Source organism: Falco naumanni, chromosome 8 (genome assembly GCF_017639655.2).
Source record: "Falco naumanni isolate bFalNau1 chromosome 8, bFalNau1.pat, whole genome shotgun sequence".
In the NCBI taxonomy this organism is placed as follows: domain Eukaryota; kingdom Metazoa; phylum Chordata; class Aves; order Falconiformes; family Falconidae; genus Falco; species Falco naumanni.
This window is the reverse complement of record NC_054061.1, coordinates 1,042,996-1,066,088: the sequence shown is the minus strand read 5'-3', so window position 1 is coordinate 1,066,088 and position 23,093 is coordinate 1,042,996. Positions and strand designations below refer to the sequence as shown.

The 23,093-nt window shown below is 45.5% G+C and overlaps 1 protein-coding gene and 1 long non-coding RNA gene across 5 annotated transcripts in view; both read left to right on the top strand.

The window, feature by feature from the left end:
* Positions 1 to 6,818, top strand: part of LARS1 (leucyl-tRNA synthetase 1) — a 32,878-nt gene extending 26,060 nt beyond the window's left edge. For both annotated transcript variants that reach the window (XM_040603689.1, XM_040603688.1), the window contains 4 exons: positions 835 to 939; positions 2,766 to 2,861; positions 3,764 to 3,896; positions 6,417 to 6,818. In XM_040603689.1, the coding sequence (XP_040459623.1) occupies positions 835 to 939; positions 2,766 to 2,861; positions 3,764 to 3,896; positions 6,417 to 6,622 (540 nt within the window). In that variant the 3' untranslated portion in view covers positions 6,623 to 6,818. The remainder of the gene's footprint in view (positions 1 to 834; positions 940 to 2,765; positions 2,862 to 3,763; positions 3,897 to 6,416) is intronic.
* A 2,068-nt stretch (positions 6,819 to 8,886) lies between these two features.
* On the top strand, positions 8,887 to 23,093 carry LOC121092512. 3 transcript variants are annotated; one of them, XR_005829336.1, is made up of 5 exons: positions 8,887 to 10,235; positions 15,639 to 15,770; positions 16,470 to 16,562; positions 16,657 to 19,167; positions 19,542 to 23,093. It is a non-coding gene; the product is annotated as an uncharacterized LOC121092512 (long non-coding RNA). The 3 variants fall into 3 exon arrangements; XR_005829335.1 differs by having other exon boundaries at positions 16,657 to 16,787; positions 19,071 to 23,044; XR_005829334.1 differs by having other exon boundaries at positions 16,657 to 23,039.

The window sequence follows — 23,093 nt, the reverse complement described above, 5'->3', positions numbered from 1 at the left end:
CAGTTATTCAGCAATTCTAGTGTATGAGGAGCATTTCTGCTTGCGCTTCCTATTCGTGAAAGGAAGGCTTAAATGTAGAAGAAACTTCGTGATTTACAAAGGGAAGCAATTCAGTGTTAATGTAGGGAATCTTTCACATTAAACTGACAAGGAAGCGAGGAAACCCCAACCATGCTGAGTCTGACAAAGCAGATCTTTAAAGGAGACAGCTGGCTCAGCATATGAAAGCAAGAAAGGGACAGATTAAATTCTGAAGAGGAAGTTCTGTTTTAGTGTTAAAAAAAAAAATTAACGTGGTTTTTTATATTGCCTTTAATACTCTGTCTCTTGTGACTGTTGCTGTTGGCTTTCTGGACTAATTAAGTTCCTTTTATGTTAACATATAAAGTAGTTGTTATTTCCCTGCAGAGAACTTGTTTTATGACTGCTGTGAACATGTCCAGTTGTTGTATGCTTGTCCTTTATTTTAAACTAGGTCATAAGACTGAATTTCCTGCTGTGAAATACCACTGAAATGCTGACTTATTTTGTGAATTCTCAACCTGCACATTAAGTAGGGATTATAAATAACTGTGAATGTCAAACACCTTTTCAATTCTGTATTAAAAATATGTTCTAATTGCTCTTACTCCTCCCATCAGTGTCACTTACTCCCTGTAGAAGAAACCCTGTTACAAGAAAATTATTGCTCTTATGTTAGCATGTTGTGCCAGCAGAGAGCTCTCATATTCAAAAGCCTATTCTTTTAATGAGTAATGTAGATAGTTTGCCATTTTGAAGCGTCATTTTACTTGCAGTGTTTAGAGGGTTTTAATTTTTTTTTTCCTCTGACAGGAAAATCTGGAGAAGAATGGTTCACGTGTTCTTAATCTGGAACTGGAATTTGATGAACGTGCTGTGCTCATGGAGAATATTGTCTATTTGACAAATTCTCTGGAGGTTGGTACATTCTTGGCATATTCATTACTTGTTTTTTATTGGGGTAGCTGGAGGACTGCCTTTCCTAAAGCTCTAAGCCTATTTACATTAACTTCTGAGTCTATGTTGATCAAGTAATATTTTTTAATCAACTTCCTGTATTTCAATCTTGCTGTTTAAATTTGTCAACTATAGTTATATAAATCTGTTAAATACAGGCTCGAGACACAGTGGTAGGTGTGTAGTATACAAACATCTTCCCACAGAACAGAGGTGGCTTTTAGTGCAGTGCTGGTTGTATCTGTAACAGCAAAGTCCAGTGATGCTTTTAAAGAGACATTTTCCTCTGACCCAACCAGTATCTTACATTTTTTTCAGCTGAAGAAATGAGAAGGAGATGTGTCAAGGCATTATTAGCAAGAATGATCAGAGTCCCTAGCCTTGTATCCTTGGACTCTTACAACGACACGTTAACTGCAGCAGATCGCGTTGCCCTCTTCAAGGAGCAGGTTCTGGGCAGGGCTTTTAAAACTATGGCATGTAGTAAAATGGATGCCAATCTAGCAGCAGTTACGCTGCTTCATATGCTAATCAGAATTTAGTTCAATAGGTAATATGTTGATGAGGGGATAGCTCAGGTAGGTTATGTTTAAAAAAAAAAAGAACCAAAACCCAAGAACAACCAAAAAAACCCAACCAAAAGCAACTGTTTTAGGAATTTCTTTCAAGAATTTGCAGTGTGTGTGTGTGTATATATATCGCAACACTTCATTTTGTAACCTGTACAGTATGAAACAAATGTGGCTTTATTGGACTTGTCCCATATTACAGTGAAGTCAAGAGTGAGCAACAACTTTTATTTTAAAATGTTTGTAAATCTGCAAAACCCACTGAACTGGGGAGGGAGCAGTTAAACAGCTGATCTGTTTAAACAGTGTCTCTTTCATGTGGGAGAGTCTAGAGAAACTAGAGAACTGGGCTGTCAAATCTCCTGTAGTTTAACAGGACCTGCCAAGTTCTGTACCAGGGCAGAATTACCCTGTATTTCTGTATGTTGGTGCTGGGTGGCCATCAGCTCTGCTACAAAGGACTTTGGGGTTACCCTGGGGTTGTCAAGAGTAATGTAAACTTCACGCGAGTGTGCTGTCACCGCAAAGGAGCCACGCTGCGTGTTAACCTACGTTAGGAGGAGTTACCAATATAAGGACATGATTTGGCAAGTCAAGGGAAGTCATCCCTCTCCACTCTGCTCTGCTGAGCCTGAATTTGGCTGTGTCAGTGTCATGTCCTCCCCCACTCCACATCCCCAGTTCAGAAAGGCTTTGGGGGCTTGCAGTTGTGGTGGCTGGGGGCAGCTTGGAGTGAGTGACATACAGCCAGAGGCTGAAGGAGGTGTGCTGGCTGAGACTGGCTGAGGGGAAGATTTCAGGGAAACCTTCTGCAGCTTAGGGAGTTAAAGATGATAAAGCCAACCTCTGTCTTGGTGGTGGGCTGCCAGTCGAACACGGGACAGAAACCTGAAGGTACTGCTGGAGCTGCAGCTTGTGAGATGGGACGTGAGGACCAGCCTTTGAGCAGGCCTCCCAGAGGGGCTGGATCTCTGTCCTCAGAGCTGCCTGGGGGCACTAGTCCACTTCACGCAGGGAAGAGGTGACTCTCAGAGATCCCTTCCAAACAATATTTTGTGATTTCAGGTGTGCTTTTGTTACCTTATGCCAATGCATATTTACTTTCCGTTTTACTGTACAACCAGTTGTTTGATAGCCCTGGTTCTTAACTCCTCTTGTTCCCTCTAAAACAACTGAACTCCTGTTTATTCCCTCATCCCCCTTTTTTCTTTTTTACAGCTGGATCACATTGAAGTGAAGTTTGCTTCTGAAGCAGAAGATAAAATAAAAGAAGACTGCTGTCCTGGAAAACCATTTTCTACATTCAGAACTGAGGTAAAATCAGCAATTCAGATACTGGAAGTCTGAAAGCTGGATTAAAAAAAAAACCCAGATAAAAGCAAATATGGCATTTAAGACTTTAATCAGACATGAACGTTGTATTTGTTTTGCCTTTGACCCCACACCCCTTCGAAACAAGAAACATTTCCTGAAGCAATTATGCTTTTTTCCTTCCTCTGTATAGAGCCCTAAATGTGACTATGGTTGTACCTTAGCTTTAAGGCTCGTCCAGTCAGCACAATTTAATGCTTTGTCCTGAAGACTGCTAAAAACAAGTGACCTAACATTCACATACTGTTATACTTCTTCATTTCAGCCATATGCCTCAATGACTGCTGTTTAGATAAGGTAGAACACAGGCCAAAAATAGAGAATTGAGACGGTCTTGTGCAAGTATGGCAAGTATAAGTGAAACAATGTGAAAGTTTGTATTACTTGTTTCTTGAATCCCAAAGTGTTTTTTAATAACATTCTGTGCTTAGCCATTAGTCCGTCATGGTCTAATAAATTCCATTCAGTTGCATAAAAACAAAGCCTTTCAGAAGTTTTTCTACAGCTGTGTTCTTGGAAGGATTAGTGAGTAATGTGTGAGATCAGTGAAACTCTACAATAGTGGTATCACGTGTGAATATTTCTAGCTCTAAGACATTTAACAGTAAAAAAATGCATTGATTTCCCTAAGTATATCCTAAAAACTTGTGCATACTCTGGCTTATATTTTAGAGTTGGGGGACTGCTTGCATTCTGCCACTGGCAGTCAGTGTTTCTAAATGAAGTTTATCCATCCAGAATATTTGGTGATAGATGATGTGTATTTCTTTTAGTTTCACATTTCCTCCGAGGCTTGGATCACAAGTACAGGTTCTCCTTTAACATTTGTATTAACTTTCTTACAGCCCAGTGTGTCTGTATTTTTGGTGAACCCTCAACCATCAAATGGCCACTTCTCTACAAAAATTGAAATCAGGCAAGGAGACAGCAGAGAGACAGTGATCAGGCGCTTAATGAAGATGGACAGAGGGATCAAAGGTAGAGTACTAGCACAGATGTACAGCTATCATGTGCTGATTAGATTAACATTTCCATGAGAAGTGGAAACAGCTGATGAAGTTTGTGCTGCTGTAATAGATGCTTCGGAAAGAGCAAGAAGTTTTGGGTCTGAGTGAACAAGAAAAGAGATAACATGCAAATAAGTAGGCTTTGCTATGCGTTTTCCTCATTAATCTTCCATTCTGCCACTGGTACACAAAAACCTAGCTTCAGCCAGAGGTGAATATGGATGATATTTCAGCTTGTGCTTTGAATTTACAAGAAAAAGGGTTAGTCCTGTAACTGCTTATAGGCAGCTTCTGCCACTTCTATTTTGGACCTCAAGGATGGAAAAAAAATAAATTACTAGATTCTGTTTAGCCGAAGGTGAATTTATCAGTGCTATGTTGGCTCCTAATAATTTCAGTCTCAATTCATAGTGGAAAATGGTCTGTTCACTTAAAAGTGGTATTACTGAAGAATTGCTCAATGGCCTATTAATTACCATTGTTTATGCCAAACTCAAACTAGCAACCTCTGTAGGAACGAGTTCAATACTCTTTTTCTGTCCTCTGAGCCATTTCTTCCCTCTCTACTCCTGTATTCTTTATGTGCTAATACTTTATTTGAGCTGTTGTTAAACATTGAACTCTGCAGTCTTAAGAGACACAGTAAGTACTGGAAGAATTTCTCGGAAAGTGCTCGGTCCTTGGGCAATAGTGTATTCCAGTGTGAAAGTATTAATCCTCACCTGCGGACTGACTTTGCATTTAAGCCATTGTAACGCTGCCTGTCCAGGCCCTTGGTGCTGGCTGGTTGCCAGTAGTGGAGACCCAGGCCGGAGTGGCCAGGGGGCAGAACTTGCTGCCATGTCTGACAGTGTCATCACTGCTTGCTTAACAGAAGCTGGTGTTTCGGTGGTGGTGGGTGCAGCGATGGCTCCGACAAAGGTCTCCAGGCAGAGCTTAGGGGTGCTGCTTTTGCTACATAGAGCATGTTGAGTGCTCTGAAGTAGCTGGTGTTCCTGAGTTTTCCCCCCCATGTGGTGGGGAAAACCCCAACTCTGTCGAGGTCCCTTTTTTGGGGTGCAAAATCCTGACTGCTGCCAATAATGACTTTGCCTCCTCTTGCTTGTTTGCTTTCTGAATAGCTTTCTGTCTAGCAGCTTTATGCAGGGCTTTTCTGCTGCCACGTTAGGTTCTTGGGGTGATGTGCAGTGACAAGACAGAAGAGGAGAGGTGGTTTTCATCTTTTTCACAGTCTCATTGTGTGGCACTGAAAATCTTGGCGCTTTCCTGTTTCTTGCCATGTTGCAGTTGGAATAAAAGCTGCCTCTTAGTACCGCTATGATCAGTTTAAATGTTTGTGGTATCTCAACAGTCTTTGTGGTCTTTGCAGGTAGCAATATTTCAGGGCGGGTGCTTTTCCTTGATTTTTTTCTTGGAAATAAGCGATTTTTTTTCTGGCCTACATATTGATAATTTCAGTATTCCTCACTTATCCACCTGCTTGGAAAGATATTTTAGGAAACCACAGGGTAGTGTGATAAAATTCCATGTCAGATGTTGTTGAAACAAGCATTAAGTTTCTGGCCAGTGTAATGAATGAAAATAGCTTTCTTAAAGGAGCAGCAGCTGTGTTTTTGTTGAAGGATATGGGAATTAAAAATAAAACAAATCTGAAGCACTGTGAGCTTGGGTATAAAGGGAAAACTGGACCTCATCCAAAAGCTTGTGACAGGAGAGGAATTATTTCTTTCAGTATCTTTCAACAGCTTGTATTTATATTAATGTTTATCTGTAAAACAAAGACAACTACATACTGATGATGGTGCACACAGAGAGGAATATATGATAAAGTATGTAGTAAAATACAGGCAGGGGGAAGTGCATGATTTACACAGTAGATGTGTATGCATAGGTGCTAGCCTTCTGCTAGGTGAGTATTTAGAAATGATTGAAAGCAAGTGAGGTTAAATAGCCACATTGTCACTCTGCCTTTTCCAGGAGGTGTCACTGTTCTGTTGGTGCACAAGGGCTGGAAGGTTGTACCTGGAGGAAGGCTTGGCTGAAAGATCCCAGGCTTCCTAGAGCTTTTTTCTTGGTCTGCTTAGTAGTCTTTTACTAGTGTGCATTTTAACAGGGAATTGTATTTAAAACGTCTCACCTTCTTTCTGTCAGTCTCTGAAATGAGTTCCTCAGAAAATGCTACTATAACTGTTCAGTTACTCATAACTGTTCCAAAGCCTGATAAGGCAAATCTAGTGCTTAGAGTGTGGTGCTGGGAGTTGGTATTTCTATGTGTTTTATTCCCATTTCTGCTGGTAACTTGCTGCATAACCACTGAATGACATCTTTGTAGCTGGTGTAGGTCTTAACATGAGTGTTATTCCTGAGAGAATGTATTTCCTTGGAGCAGGTATAGAAGTGCCAAGTATTAAGCATTGCTTTGATTAATTCAGTTGATATTAGCGCTTGTGTGTAGATCCTGTAGCCTAATTAGCCAGTCTCTTTACTGCAGATGTCTCTAAAGTGAAGCTGATGAGGTTTGATGATCCTGTGCTTGGGCCCCGCCGTGTTCCAGTCCTTGGCAAAGAAGCAGCAGAGAAAACGCCTATTCTGGAGCAAGCTATCTTCCACATCAACCTGGAAAAGAAACATGTTCACATTACTGAGAATGGTCTGAAAAAGGACATTGGTGACACAATTGTTTATCTAGTTCATTAAACTGGCATGTAGCTGGCTTGATACCTGGCAGTGAGACAACTCATAGAGTGATTTTGAAAGCATCTGTAATGAACAAAGATGAGAATTTGTTCTATTTAAAAACAACAACAAACAAACCACCCAAAACACCTTAATTTTGCATGCAAATTCACTCCTACTCTTTTAAACGTGGATATAATAAAATTATTTTCCTCTGGCCCTTTGGCTTGTCTTGAAAAGAAACAGTTTTCCTGACTGTTAACTTGGCAAATCTTCCTTTTCAGCTGAACCAGTGTTTTCTGAAGCAAACTAGAATATGACGCTCAGTTACTCTCCCTCCTAAATAGGCTAGGATCTGGGTAGAGAAACTGGTTGTAAATCTCCTGTAATAGAGGGGAAAAAGATGCTTGCACACTTCTGTGTTTTACTTTTCAATGACCCAGGTGACTGAACACCATTAGGGCATTTTTACACGAACTAGCAGTTCAGAAGTAATTTGATGCTGACAAACTCTTAAGCAAGAATTAGAAAGGAAAGTTTCTGTGCTTCCCAGCTCTTGAAACAGGAGTGCCTGTAGCAAACACTGTTAAAGACTGACTTTTCCTTTCTTATTCTTTCGTAAAACTATTTGTAGATCTGTTTTAAGGAGAAAGGTTAAGTGTTCTTTTCATAGATTTTTTTTAAACTGATATTTTTTTGGTAATTTCAGGGCTATCACAGGCTGCTTTTTTCCTTTTGATTTATGAATCATCACATACAGCTTCAGGACTTCTGTCTGCAAATGCATGGAGGTGGCTGGTGACAAACAGCACACTTTGTTCTGCACCATTGCACTTTGGCAGTTTCACAATTCTTTACGCTCCATGTAGTTTAACACTTGAACTTCCTCTAATAATATGTTGCAGTGTGGGAGGAAAGAGCAGTGCAAGAGCCCAAGACTGCCATACTGAGAGTGCCAGCACTGCTGAGTGTGCTGTTTTCTGCCCCTCCCTTTATTATTCCTTTGTAAAGGCAGGTTTTGTTTGTGGTTACACAAACGCAATATGAGTTTTCCTTTGCTGTTGCTTCTCCCTGGTCCCGCTAAGCAAATACTCATGTGGTTCTCTAAAAAGGTTTGCTTGTCAAGAGAAAAAGGGTGATTCCATAGTCTTAAGGCAGCCCCTGGGCACTGGGGTTCGGCAAGTGAAAAGGCTGACCTAAATATTCCTGCTGCTGCAGGGTCTTGGGGGGAGAAAAAACCCCAACCTTTGCCGGCCCCAATCCTGATGGGCCTTTTAAGTTGCTGGAATACCAGTGGGCAAGGGGAACACCTGTGATGGGCAGAGGTATCTGCTTGCTGGTTGAGAAGAGCTGCTCCCTCTGTGCACTGGACTTCTGGGTGGGCAGCTGGTGGTGCCTTCTGAGTGGAGCCTTGGGGGAGAAGAGCCCTGGGTGCAGCATGGCCGTGGGGACCCTTCACCACCGCAGCCGGGACTTGGTTCTTTGCTGAAGGCTTACTTTTGTGTAGTCTGAGTGACTTCCCTTCTGAGTTGGAAAAATAAACCCCAGCACAAATATTTGGTGCCACTTCTCATATGTGGCTGTCTTCATTAGGTGTTTGGAGCTGGTTTTTGGAGTGTGATGGTGAGATGCCTGTGCTAGTGCTGCTCTGGTATGTGCCCTTGAGAACTCCATTTTCCTGTTCAGTATGTGGCTGTTTCACACCCAGACACCATCTCTGCATTTTTTGCTCTGTAACAGTTGCTTTGCAGTGCAAAGGGTTGACAGGTCCCCTCATTTTTCCAGTGCAGGGACCCCTTTTGCTTCAGCCAGCCAGGCTGCCCCAGCATCTTCCCAACAGCAGCGTGGCAGCAGGAAAATGAGGTATTTCAGCATTGCGATTGCGGAGCATTTGTCATTGCAGGACCAGGAACCTGATCTGAACTCTGCACTTGCTGGGGAAGAAATTGCAGCCACCAGAGCAGAAAGTTTAAATATCTTCTGTGCTGGGAGACTTTCATACCCAACTCTGTTGTGGTGAAGTGCATAAGCTCTGAGACAGTGTGACAGCACCTTGGGTCACCACGGGGAGGGGGCTTTAAAAAGTCTGACAAAGATTCAAAGTGGTGAGGGGTCGATGTGCTCACAAAACCAGGCGTCTGGAATATTGCTCTTGTTGGATTGGCTCCCTTTGGGCAAATTTGGCTCCAAGGCTGTGAGCAGAAGTCTCTTACAGAAGACAAGACAAAGGTTGTGGGGTTTCCAAATAGTTTGAGATGGATGCAAGACTTGCTCTTTTGTCTGCAGGCAGGAGGGCAGACATTGGATGCATGAAAGCAGAGGCAACATGTGGAACTGGAACCCTTGTAACTTGTCAGTGGGTGCTCTTACCACATTTTGATCACCAGTGCTTCACAAAGAGCAGCCAAGGATTGAGTGAAGCGAGCTGATCAGAAAGATATCTTTGTGTCTTGTACAAAACCACCTTTATTAGTCCCAAGAAGCAGTGATTATGGCAATAAAAATCCAATATCTTGACAAAGTAGCAGCCAGATAATCTAAGCAGATAAAAACTAGGTCAGAGTTTTAGAACAATAAATATTGCTTCCTTACTCTTTCATAATCTGTGGGGTTTTTTTTCCTTCAGCAGCTGTCCAGAGAGCAAAGGCTTTTCTACAGATGTTTGAGAGAGCTGGTTTCTAAAGGGGTGTGTGTGTGCGTGCATGCTGTTCATGGTTTTTTGGGTGGGTTTTTTATTGTTTTTTTGATTGTTTTTTTTTCCTGCCATTAAGTGTAGGTTAAACAGTGGCATATTTTGTAGTCTCAGTGTTCAAGTGAATCAGCTAAACTAATTGTTAATGAGCAAGATAGAGTTAAAAAGTTGGGTTTTTTTCTGTGATGGTTTGTTGGCATCCAGGAGATGTCACTGCTACGCTGGTTCTTGTGCTTTTTTTCCCAATAAAGAATAGTAACAGATAAAGAGGCTTTCTTGCTATTAGATTTCCCACGTTATTGACAAAATTCTGGCCTTGCCTAGTAGTCTTCATGGTATGATTTTTGGTTAGAGAAATCTGGAAAGGGAATGGTTTTTTTTCTTTTTAACTGAGCCAGTTTTGGAAGTGCATAAATTAACAGCCATAAAGAACCAGGGTTATTGTGTTTATTTCCTGGCTCTTCCAGTTTCCTGCTGTAGCACCATAGGATCTATTTCCTTAGCTTCCTGGGCCCTTCAGTTTTCCTGTCTTCAGGAGAGCGTATGGATACTTTTCTCCAAAATCTTGTGGTGCATAAATAACATTTCTTATAGAAGGAAGTTAAAATAATTTGGAAAAATTCAGAGGAGAACAGCAAGTGCTACCAGCTGCGTCACCTGATGCCATGCCAAGCTGGACAGTCTGGCACAGCACAGCAGCATCAGCAGTGGGAAAATCTGCTCAAGACAGAAAGCGACTTAATTGTCTCCGCAGATGTTTTCCAGTGTGTGAAAGGAGTAAATCTGCGTGGTGCTGTTCTGCTGCGCAGCTCAGCATGTGCAAGAGAAGCAGCAGGTTTGGATCAAGTTGTCTCCTATATGTGTCCCGGCATCATGGAGGAGGCAGCAATGGGCAACCAAGGCACCATGAAGACCTGTTCCTTCTCTGTGCCTGTTCTGCAGGTACTTGATATATTTGTCTTACTTCAAAAATGAAACACACCCCCCTGGTGTGTTAGATCTCCCCTGGCACCAGCAAAGCACTGGGTGTACTTTTCACCCACTGGCAGGTTGGGCGGTTGCTACGTTTTGGCAGGGAAAGCTCGATGGGAGGAAGGTGCTCCTGGCTGTCTGGCAGACCTGCTAAAGCTGTGCTTCTTGTCAGCTGGCCTTGGCTCTGTCCTGCAAACGCAATTCAGCTGAATGCTTTAATTTGAGAGCCTCCTGCCTGGGTGGTGGGGAAGAGGAGGATGAGGAGTGGTCCTGGCAGTTGAGACCTGGTATGACATCAGGGCATGGAATATGGTGGTGTCACCTGGCCCATGGGCTGGGGCTGCTCCCAGGCACCTGTTTCCATGCCTGGCTGGAAGTCATTGCTCTGCTGGCAGGATAAATGTCTGAGATCTCATCCCTGTTTATTCTTTTTGGGGTAGTGCCTGAGGACAGGATTTCTTTTCTTTCTGGTCTCAAATAAGGAGTAAAGTTAGGAGCTCCATCCTTGGTTAACATTATAAATAGTCTGGTATATGAAAAAAAATATATAAAAAACCGTATAGCTGATGAGAAACGAATGCTCGCTGTTGCATATTGCACTGTAAAATATCTCTCTGCAGTGAGACTTGGGTAGGGCTTCTGTTACTCAAGAATTCAGTTGAAAGCAGTTTATTAATCCCTCCAGGCTTTGTAGGCAGAAGAGAGAATTATTGACTCTGTGGCACCAGCAAAGTATCCAGAATCTATATTTTGTTTAAAGCAGAAACAGTTATTTTTCAACAGTGCCTTATTGTGTCGGAAGGCTTGTGTGACCTTTGAATTATTTTGCACTGAAGTGGGGAGCAACAGAAATCATCGTGAGGGAGCTGGAGATGCCCATAGTCTGCTGAGCTGGGGAGAGCTGCCTGGGAACAGTTGCTGGGGAGGTTGGTTTAGAATGGTCTTTTTTAATACTTGTACCATACTTTTGAGGATTACCATTCATATTGATCTGTTTTTGAACTGTCCGTGTGGCAGCAGTAAACCTCCGTGCTGTGGCAGAGCACGTCTGTTCCAGCTGGTTAACGTGAAGGGACTGAAGGTGTCCTCAGCCTCCCCCCATCCTTGTGTGGCCCCTGCTGCCCCCTGTCCTGTCACAAGTGCTGCTGGGGCTCGGGAGTGACACCACCAGCACCCCACCAAAACCTTCTACCCTGGAAAAATCAGTATTGGCCCTTGGTGCTCCTTGCAGCGAGGTTGTGACTGGTGGGTTACAAGAAGAGCTGGAGAGCCGGAGATCTGATCACAGCACAGCTTTTAGCATCTGAGAGGCCGTGTGTGGTGACATGGCTGCGGGATGCTGAAGTCCTTATGGGTATCATCGCTTGCTCAGGAAGCACTTGTGCCTCACTATAGGTGTGGAGGGTGGTGAAGATCAGTGCTGGAGATGAGTGTGGAGCTCAGTGGCAAGATGCAGGAGCAAGCAAATCCTTGAAAGGGAATGGGTGTAAAGTAAAGCAATCCCATGACTCTTCTTCCCTCCTCCACAAGGTCACTCCAAATATGTAGTGTGTGTGATTAAAATAGACAGGATCTTTTAATTTTATGTGTTCTTGTTCCTTTCTCCAATGCACAGCAAAGCACCAGGGCAGCCTGAGATGAGCCAGCCAGTCCTGCTGTCGCCACTGCTGCAGGGGCTAGACCACCGGCTCCTTCGATGCTTGCCACAACAAGGCAATTTATACGAGTTGGCGTGGCTGCTTGTTACTCCCAAAATGTCCCTGTAGCTCCTGCAGCAACACCGAGATAATGGCAAGCTCGAACCTGTTCCTGCTGCCTGTCCCACCTGCGGTGCCAGTCACCAGCTGCTGTGTGGGGTGACCCAGGAGGGCTGGGCAGTGTCTGCCACGGCTTCCCTGTGAACCAGCGGCGTGGCCCTGTGTGCTCTGGGGGTCTGCGCTGCCCCCCGCCGCCCCCCGCCGTGGAGGGGCTCGGGCAGTGAGGCACAGCTGCCTGCAGCGCGGGTGCCCAAGCACAGCTAAAAAGCCGTGAGGAGATAAACCTGCATTTTATCTGTGGCATAAAGGGGTTTCAGCTGTTGCTCCTCTGATCTTTAAGCAGTGGCTGTTAAAGTAATTTCTGATCCATTAAGCAGAGACAAAATAGGAAGAATTTTTATTTCTTTTGATGTTTTATTTCTTTAGTAGCAGATTGGGGTTTCGTGTCCCTTTTCCTCTTTGTTTGGGCGGGGGTCACATCACTTTCTTCCAGGTTTCTTTTATGCCTTTCATAACGTGTGAGGAGGAGAAAATCATCACCACTAATTTGCATTAAGGATGTGAGTTTAGATTCAAAGGCACAGAGCACTTCAGCAGTGCTTTCTGAAAATAGTTCTTTGGGTTTTGTTCCGACACCACTCTAAAAGCTGGGCTGTTTATTTGATGGAGGGAGGTTTATAATGCTCCTTAGCTGAATATGTGAGACAGGGTGTGCAGATGCCTGCCAGACCCGAAACAGCTGAGAGGGCTGAGCAGTCTGAGCTGGGGCAGTGGCAGTGCTGGGGCAGGGAGCCCAGCGGCGTGGGGGACCTCGGACCCTGCTGTGGGCGGCAGTTCCTACCTCACACCTTTCCCTGCTCCAGGATCTCACGTAGAGGAGGCAAACCCAGGCTTTTGATCAGTTTTCCTAGCTTTTTTGGTTTCTGTTTTGGCTGGATCAGTTGGGTCATGAAGGATGTGCTGCAAGTGCCAGTTACTTAAAACTGGGGGCACAGTTCTGACTTGTGCTCCGCGCAGCCTAAAGCATCCTTCTTGTACAGCCCAAAGTACCCTCCTTCGGGGGTTTTGATTCTCTCGCTGTGCCAGCTGCTCTCACAGGTACAAATCCAGGCAGTGTCCTCATCACAGTGTGTGGGAGAGCTGTGGGCCTCTTGTTTCCCAGCTTTTTGGCATTTTTAAAGAACTCACTTTAGCACTGCAGGGTTTTTTCATAAACAGGGACTTACCGATGAGTTTAACAGAGCAGGAAGCATTATGTCATTATAATAGTACATTGTGTAGAGTACTGTTACTGTTGTTCGAAAACAGATTCAAACAATGTGATTCCATCGCAAAGGTCTGAGAGCTTTGGTTCTGCTGGGGGTGGTGCCTTGTGCTGGGTGCATTTGCCCCTGCACTGCAAAGAAAAGGCAATGCAAATGAATGGAAACAGGCTGCAATAGCAAAGTACTATTGAATTTACTTCAGGCAATAGCAATGAGAGAGGAAGCTAGATATCCAAATGGGAGTTGGTACTGCCCTCCCAGGTGCTCTGAGGATGATGCAGTTTGTATGCGTTTCTCCTTTGTTTCTGCTGGAACGATGTTTCAGAGACTTTGAAGTCTGTCTTCACTACTGTTGGGGATATAGCCAGCAAAGGGGTTTCATTCTTCCAGTTAATAGCACCAGTTCAGCTGGCAGAGATGATGACACCTGGGCCCCAGGTGTGGTGGGACTCTGTGCAGTGCCAGAGATAGAATTTGCCATAAATACAGGGAATTTACTGGAATTGAAGCAAGGTTTTGAAATGCGTACACACACAGAGCAGTTAGAAAACATCCCTCTTTGGTGTAAATCTGTTGGGGATCTGAGAACTTCAGCTGAGATTTTTCTTGTCTAGCAGCCTTAAGAATTTTGGGACATGCAGTTGTGCAGATTTATTACCCAAACGTGCTTGCCCTGCTGTTGGAGCAGAGCTGCACTGCTCAGCCTCCCCTCGGCGGTGGGTGCTGCTGGCAGTGCTGGTACCTGTCCTGCAAGCTGAGCCCCAGAGGGTGCTGAGCATGGGCCAGTCTCTGCAGGGGGAGAGCTCTTCCCTTGTGTGTGTGTGTGGGGTCAGTTGGGGCACCTGTCCCCGGCGAGTGCCCCTTCCCCAGGGGCACCACTGTGGCTCAGTGCATGCAGCCGGGATCAACATCCCGGAGTGCAGCGCTGAATGGTCGTCTTGTTAAAATGATGTGGATGTGAGAAGTTCATTTGGGGCTCAGTGCCGGAGAAGATGGATCCTGCCTACTGCCCCCCATGTGCTGTTTGCACCAGCATGTGTGTGCAAGATCCTGTAGCCAGATTCCTTTTTGATCTGAAAATCTGTTCTGTCACCTTGATGCATTTTTAATGCAGAACTAATCCATTAAATCTAAGGAATTGCCCTGTCTCCTGCATGGAGGCAAAAGCAGCATTTGTTTTGTAATGGAATGGCAGCTCCAAGCAACGACTCATATTTTTTAAGTACTTTGCAAGAGCAGGACTGTGTGTGTCTGTGCAGCTGTGGTAGTATTGCACAGCCTGGAGCGGATGCTCTACAAGCTACTTCGCTGTGTGATCGGGCAGTGGGGAGGAGACGCCCAGCATCCTCACATCCTGCTTTCAGTGAAACTTGTGGGTGTCCAGCACCCCTCAGAATCTGTCTTCCCAGTGTTGAAGGTGTACTGAGCAGAGGATTCAAGGTCACAAGCTGGGATGCATAAGGTATCTCTTTTATATAAACATACACACACTCTGCTATCCCAGCAGCCAAGCACAGGGTGATTCACTGGATCGGGTCTGGATCTGGCCCATGAGCTTACTCTGGCTGGGGAGTGATCTCGGCAGGGTGTGCAGGGTGAGGTGGAGAAGCTGGTCCTTGCTTGTGCTGCTTGTGTAAATCCTGCTCCCTCCTTGCAGGGGACCCTGGGTGGATGCTGGGCAGCATTCCTGGCTGCTGGTCAGGTGGCCCAAGAGCCAAAGCCATTGGCTGCCACCAGACCCTGCAGGAACGCTGCCGCTTAGCTGGGGGTGTCCTAGTTAAAACAGCTCCCAGTGAGGGAGCCTGAGTCATGGTTCTTTCTACCCATCCAGTCCTTCTTCCTCACCACCCACCACGCGAAATGCCTTGTTTTTAAAAATAAAATGCACGAGTATTTTACAGCAGTCTCTGCTGCTTCTTGTCCCTTTTGGTAAGTTAAACCTGGATGTAATGCCCAGTAACCTGCTCCTGCCAGATTGCTGTATCACAGCAGTGGCTTCGAGAGGGTGAACCTAAATTGCCATCTTCAGCTGGGACTTGTGCTCTGAAAATTTAATGCAGATTGATTTGCTGCTCTTGGGAGAGCAGCAGTGGCCCACTTGCTCTGCAGCCAAAGAGCCTTGGCAGAGGGGTAGTGCTACAGCATCGGTGAGGGTGCAGGCAGGACCGGGGTCTGTCCCTGTGCTCTGCCTCTCCCTGCATGCAGGGACTTGCTTCTTGCTGTGTGAAATGGAGGAAAGCACTGTGCTCACCTCCTGGCTGGAAATTTCAACGCACTTTAGGAAGAAAAAAACCCCCACCAATCGAAACAGGTCAAGCAATGATAAATATTATTGTTATATTTGTTTGTAGGTTCCTGCTGGGGCAAAGAACATAAAAAATAGAAAGCAGGAGCTCAAGCTCAGGCTGGCTGGAACTCTGTTCAAGCCAGAACCTGGCTGGTGAGCCGGAGAGCAAAGCCCTGGTTCCCGACCTCAGCACCAGGTAACCCTCCTCTTCCTCACCATTTGTTCCTGACAGGTGAAACAGCAACCCAAAATAAGAAAGTGAAAATAAACACTCCTGGGTTTTTTCATGCAAAAAGTTTTAATGGTAACACAGTAGCTTCCATGGGATGGAATACCGCACACATTGGGCACCAAAAGTTTTCCCAAGAGCCGTGTTCCCCGGGGTGACCCCCACCACGCCAGCCGGAGGATCTCTTGGTGCTTACATGCTGCAGCTCAGTTCTGCCGCTTACGCTTCCAGTGTGTAAGGTGCCATAATCCATTCAGCTCCAATTAATTAATCTACAGGCTACAGATCTAAGCATTAGTGCTATAAACTTAGATGAATAAACTTCTGAAAACTTAGAACGTTTTTAAAGCATTGTTTTTCAGTTACAGAAATAGAAAATAAATATCTCGAAGATTAATACAAACCAGAAAACTAATATCTTTTCGTTTATTGACTTCTCTCTTCTCCCTTAATAGTATGTTAAATTGAAAAACCTTTTTAAAAAATGAACTTCAAGTCATGGAAAAAATATTAAGCATCACTTAATTTGTACAAATGTCTCTGAACAATAAACTAAATGTATATATTTTATTTATTTCTCCTACCCATCACCAAGTAAGATTATGTAGCCTACTGTTTCTAAGCATATACATGTAAAAATAGTCACTTCTGTTTTCTCATTTATAGTAATGTGGCTGTAACATTTCATTATAATGTTTCCTGGGCTCAGTGCAGAAAGAAGACAACAAAATTCCCTGGTCTGTTATGGAGGGGATCAAGGTAAACCACCTTTTGTTGATCCCTACTGCCTTTAAAATTTCAGTTGGAACTTTGGTATAAATAGAACTTTTTCCCACTTTTATTACACATACAGTCTTCCCCAGCCCGACCACCACTGGGTGTCTCGTGTGCCAGCCCATAGGGTGGTTTCTGATGCATTCCCAGCTTTTTGTTTGAAACGGGTACGTAGTGATCAGCTTGCGTGAGCTCCCGCTGACCTTGCTGGTAAGTGCCCATCACTTCACCTGGATGGGTTTGGGTTCTAAACACTGATTTTATGAATATTTTGAAATGTTACTTTTTAAATGGGGGAGATACTGAGACTTAAGGCAAAAAACTTGAAAAAACTTAGTCTGTAACTATTATTACACTTAAAACATGTAGTTGCACAAATGAACTGCAATAACTATTGGGCAATGAATAAACCTCCTAAAATAATGATAAATGTACACAAGAACTTACACAGTCCTGGGCTGCTCTGGTGTTTCCAACTTAAATGTTTTGGGGCCAATGTTTGCATTCCTAGAGCGAGGGACAGAGAAGGGACGGGGTGACGGGACCCCTCCAGCTGCTCCCGGGCTGTGCCGAGGGCTCAGCAGTGGCAGAGCTGGCTGTGGGCTGGAGGGGCTGCAGGAAGCGGGGGGCTCTTCTGTACGGACTGTTTATTCTCTCAGATTTTTCTCCTCAAGCTCATTTCTTGGGTCCTCTGAATCTAGAGGAGTTGCTTGGTGTTTCAACAGTTCTTAATTTGCTTTGGTGGCTTATGAAAAATTAAACAGGGTGAAGTCAGGAAATTAAACGCATGGAAATAAGTGTTCATTAAAACACCTCGTGACTAAGAATATAGTGTGGATTGGAAGTCTGAATGCACTGCAGCCTTAAAGGTGTCTTTTTAATGTTAGTTTTAGAAAATGGACCTTTACCAAGGGGAAAGCAGGGTGGTTGGGAGAGTGAATGAAGCAAGTATCTGGTGCTCTGCACACTGGTCTTTTACTAGGAAAAAAGTATTCCAGTCCTGATAACCTAAAGCCCAAGGGTTTTGGAATCATGTGGTCATGATGAAAAAATTTCCCCTTGACTTTCATGTAAAAAGAGGAGCCCTCATGGCTGTAGGAAAACTCTGGGCAGGACTTTGTCATGGTTACAGAGCCACCCCTGGCATTTCTCCTCTTTGTGGGTGTCTGGAGCTGCCCATGCCCGAATCCAGCCTGCGAAGCTTTGAGCCTGGCCATCCCCTGCTGCGGGCAGTGCAGTTTCTGGTGGCACCTGACCTGACGTGATGCTAAATGCTTTGCATGTGATCACAGCATCCTCTTGTATAACTCATGTTTTCTGACCAAGGGATTGTTAGATCCTCTTAACAACAGAGCAAGGACTGATCCCAGGGGACTTCCTATGGACTCCAGCCTGGCTACAGTTCTCAGGAGAGGAGTTGCCAGCGATGCAGCAGCCAGCTGCTGTCTGAAATTGCCTTGCAGAGTTCCCTCCTGAGACTGAACATCATCACTTTGACCTTCCTTGTGGCAAGTGGTAGAGGAATCCCCTTTGGACCTAAAGCTCCAGCTCTTGAATGGGCTGGGTTGGTCTGGGAGGCTCCTTTTGCATCCTCCTCCATGGCCGAGATGAGTTGCTGGGGCAGGGAGGCATTCTTCGCATGAAGGATGCTGGAGAGAATTAGTTAATGTTATGTTTTCTTACCTCCGCTGCCTCTGCTTGTAATTTATCAGGAAACATGACTGCAGTTCAAGCTCAGGGGGCAGGTTACTTACTGAAGCGCTCCAAGGTTTCTGCCAGGCTAGGCAGACAATTAAAACTGAGCTGATGAATGATCTGATTCGGGCTCCAATTCATTAACTAATGATAAGAAACGAGCAGATAGAAAATAAGGCTAATTCAAGAACTTGCAAGAGGTTTGTTAATGGTCCCTCTGTCCTTGTCTGCTGCTTTATGCGCTTTTGTAGAGCTGCTTTCCCGCGCTCTGCTGACAAGGGCGATGCTCCAGGTGGCCAGAGCCTGCATCAGCCTGCCCACACCTTCAGCCGTGTAGGCAGAGAACAATGTATTTTCATTACAGAAATACATTACGCTGCAGTACAACTGCAATTGTATTTTGCCTTTCCTAATGTTTTCTTTGCACTGTGTGCTTCACACACTGGTTTGTGGTAAAGCAGAAGACAGCACACATGGTGGTTCAGCAGGACCAGGGCTCAGAGCAGCCTCTCTGGACTATTGAGTGTGCAGAGGGGAGACATCCCTGTGGGGGGGAGGGGGGTGGCCTTTGCCCGTGGGCCCTCCTGGCCAACTTGGGAATGACAAAAGAGGGTCCCAGTGCTGATGTCTAACCTCTCTTCACTGGGGAAATAGGCTGAAGAGAGTCAGGAGGGTGGGAAGACAGGAGGGAAGTTAAATATATATATATATCAAAAAAGAACAGAAACCCTTGAAGAGCTCACCCACCTCCATGTGAAGCTACCACCCTCCTGCCAACATGTGATGCCTCTTTTTCAGTTGCTACCCAACTAACAAAAATAAAACTTGGATGACAGCAGCCAGAGAGGGACAGCGGTTTGGAGCAGATCCTCATGGAAGATGCCATGTGCTTCAGGTCAGCAGCCCAGAGGTGAAACAAAAAAATCAAGGTTTGCTCATGCTCCCAGAACCCAGCGTGGTGGTTCTGTCTGCAGTGTAAAGGTGGTCAGAGTATTTGTTCCAGAACAGATGTTTTTAGTCTGGTGCACTCAGAGAATTGCTCCGCGCGAGGCCTGGTTGATGTCTTCCCCAGCATGATCGGCTTCTCCATTTAGACAAGGGCCACTTGTTGGACACTGCCTCGCTCGGGGCTCACGACAAAGCTCCAGGTTGGTTCCAGGAGAGTCTGCTTTAGCCTGGGCTTTTTGAAGAAAAAACTCTTTGAGTACTAGCCTCTGTTCCTTGGGATGTTCCTTGGTGAAATAACACAGTCCAGATGCTTCCTCTTAGGTATTTCCAGGGGAGGAGTGGAGAAGGTGAGGAGGGCTTAGCGATTCTGCTCAGTGGGCTGCAGTATGAGACCAGTGGGCAGGTATGTCTATGGGAACAAGATGCTTATTAGAGCTGTTGCTTTGAAATATATCTTGTTTTCAGTTCTCTCTCCCTACATATTTTTAATATATTTAGGACACTTATCACCATAGCATCAAAGCACTCAAATATCCTGTGCAAGAATCTTGAGACATCTGTCCTAAAATAGCTGTCTGCTCTTTTACCAAAGCACCAATTTGGTTGTTAGTGCCTCCTTTCTGCATTGCCCGTGACGTGTGTGTGTGCATGAGTGTCACAGCTCTCTCCCTCCCCATCAGCACTGTCACTTGTTAGCATAATGCGGTGGGTTAAAGGCCAAGTTGGGGAGAGATTCGTGGTACTTTTTGGTGTTATTTGTCATAAGACTTCAGTATCGTGTAATGGCCTGAACAATTTTGCAGGCTTCTCTGTGTGCATGGGTGCTGTGAAACCTTATTGCTGTTTATCTTCATATGAGAGGATAAGAGGATGATTTTGTTTCATGGAAGGCAATATTCTGAACTGACAAGTGGTGTGTGTTGTGAGCCCAGAAGGACTATATGGCTTGTGAAATCTTAAGGCGTGCTGAGCACCTTCAGCTTTTCCTGATGCTCTTGGTGTCCCCTGAAGCTTAGCGCATCTGATAAATTGGGCCGAGGGAGGTGCTGTCTTTCCTCAAACCTGGGCTTTGGTGGCAGGACTGGGGCATGAGAAACAGAGCTGTGGTCACTTCTGTCTGTTGCTCTTGGAGCTTTTCATTTTGGAGCCCCAAACTGAACTTCAGATTCTTCCTTGCTGCCTGGCTTCGCATGCCTGCCTCTCATGAGAAAACCTGCCCCACTCGTACGTTAAATTTACAAGGTGACTTACATCACTGTACATCTGTCTGAAGCCCCTGCTGAGTTACAGTTTGTTGTTTTCTTTTTGCCCCTCATCTTCAGTTGACTCTCTGCATGCAGATTGCACTGAGCTCCCTCCTGAGTGTCAGCAGTTACTGATGTGCTGCCTGGTCCAGAGGAACGTTTCTTCTGAGTTCCTGATGAAAGAGGCACTGGGGTCTTGCAGGGCAGGGTTAATTTCCAGTAACAAGGGAAGATCTTTGATTAGAGCTGCTGCAGTGTCCCTGGCCCATCACCTTGTTCCCAGCTCTCTGGGGACACTGAGCTTGCTGGAGCTGGGGGCCTCACGGCTGCCTCTCGCTGCAGAGTGTAAAAGCTGGGGATCGGCATCAGCTGCGGTGCATGTGCAGGGGTCAGCCTGTCCCCCTCCCCAGGGCACAGCCCAGCCTGCTCCCGGCGTGTCACCCCACTCAGCAAACGGTGACCCAGGCAGTCCTGCCAGACCTTGGCTCTGGTACGTTGGCGTGAGATGAGGACACTGCTTTTGGGGGGCAGTAAACTATGGATGTTCCCTTTCCTTCCCTACACACACCATCCCTGCCACGTATTCAGCTGGGCTTCACTTTTCCTACTGCTCCTTCTTTGCCTGCCAGCATTTCCATCTGCATAATTAGTTCTCATGTAGCTCCAGCCACCCATGTCACTGTCTTTTGTGAGTCCTGTGGGAGGTCAGCTGCTGGAATGCATTAGATGCTCGTCGGTGGGTGCAGATCAGGTCTTCACAAGCCGCCTGTCCTCTCATTAGCATGCAGCCAGCGAGGGAGCGCATCTAGAGCCAGGCGTGAGCAGGCAGCCCCTCCAAACCAACACTATGAATTACTTCCCAAGCTGGTCCTGGACACACTTAATGCAATTCTATTTATTTCTGAATGTGCTTGGGAGAAGTGGATATGTTCTTGGTTATAGAGCCAGCTTTTGAGGTTTTCTGGTTTAGTTTTAAAGGGATGAGAGGAGTCTTCAGCAAAGAACTGGCATGTCTTCTCTGAGACGCTCAACTGCTTTTGAGGTGGCATTGCTGAGAGTCATATTCATGCTCTGATTTGCAGCTCGCAACCACCTTTTATACCTGGGCAAACCGCACATTTTCAGTTTGTCAGGATTTTTCTGCAGAGCTTAAATAGTGACAGAGAACACAAGGTGAAGAACTTATCTGTGCCACTGATGGCTTCTGCACTACTGAAAATCCCTGTAGGCAGATGCCGGCTTCCTGTTCCACAAACAGAAAAAGTCTGAAAGAGTAAAAGAGCAGGGGCTGTAGACTACTAAATTACTTTATCAGTTTCCTTTTCTTAGTTCCAGAAGAAAACTTTCTTCTCTGAGGCTGTGCTAGTGCTGCAGAGAGTTTTTGTTGACCGTGGAGTTAATTTCATGGGGTTTGTGTGCAATTAACCAAAGATGTGATTTTACAGCAGTTTTGGATGAAGCACAGCTACCGCTATTAGGAGATCTAGCAGTTGGTGGCTGTAGCTAGGGTGAGAATTGCTGGTCTATAAACCAACAATAAAAACAAAAGCTGTTGTGCACGGGTTTGCTGGAGAGAGGTTCCAGCTGGCAAGCTGGACACAGTGCTCTGACTCTGCCTGCCTTCCATGGATTCACAGAAAGATGCTTGAAACAGGGTCAGCTGAAACCTGGAGCTGGTGCTGCTGTGACAGAGGGGTGGCCTGTGGCACAGGAATTGCTGAATTCTGCTTTCTTTTATGTTTTCATGCATCGTAATGTAGACTTAAGCCCATGAATTCCACTTAGGATATTTACAAAAGCAGTATCTGAATGGGTGGTTGGTGGGAAGAAGTTGGAGTGAGCTCATGGACTGCTAGGAGGTAGCTGGCAGGTAACTAGAGGAAACCAAGCAATGAGGAGAAGCAAGATTCAGTACCCCTGTCTACAGAGTCTAAGTGACTGCGGTAATGGCACCTCCCTTTCCATTGTTTCTTTCCTCTCCAAATCACCTTTTAAATTGTATTCTGTGTTAAAACTCCTGGACTAAAACCAAACAGAAAAGCAAGCAAGCAACAAACCTAACAAAAAATCTGAGCGACCCCCTCCTCCCCTCAAAAGGCAACACAAATCGTCAGCTAGGAACTGACTGATTTTGATTTATGGTTTCTTTATCCTGCAGAAGCAGGAAGGTAATGAACCAGTGTTTTGATCTCTGTAGGCTTTCCTGCAGCAGTGTGGAGATCAAAACAAGCTTTAACTATTTCTGATTCCTGCACGCTTTCTTCCTTTTCCCACTCCTCCTCCAGCACCTTACAGGCAGCCTTATATGACACCAAAGAACATCCCTTTGGTGGGTGCCACAACCCTCCTTCACACCTCCCTGGTGCTTACAGCAGCCCTGGGGGAGGGGGGCTCCTCCAGCCACGCTCAGCACGGCAGGGGCTGGGACAGGACTCTCCAGTGCAGGGATGGATGCTGTCCTGTCCCGTCCTGCTCCCTCGGGAGCTCCCCCAGTTCTCTGCAAGCCTCAGACTTGCAGGTGCTGAGGATGCTGGCGGTGTGGAGGCGTGGGGACATGGGGAATGCTGGTGCGGGGTCCGGGGCCCTCGCCCCTCACGGGAGGGAGGAGCGGAGCGGAGCAGGTGCATGA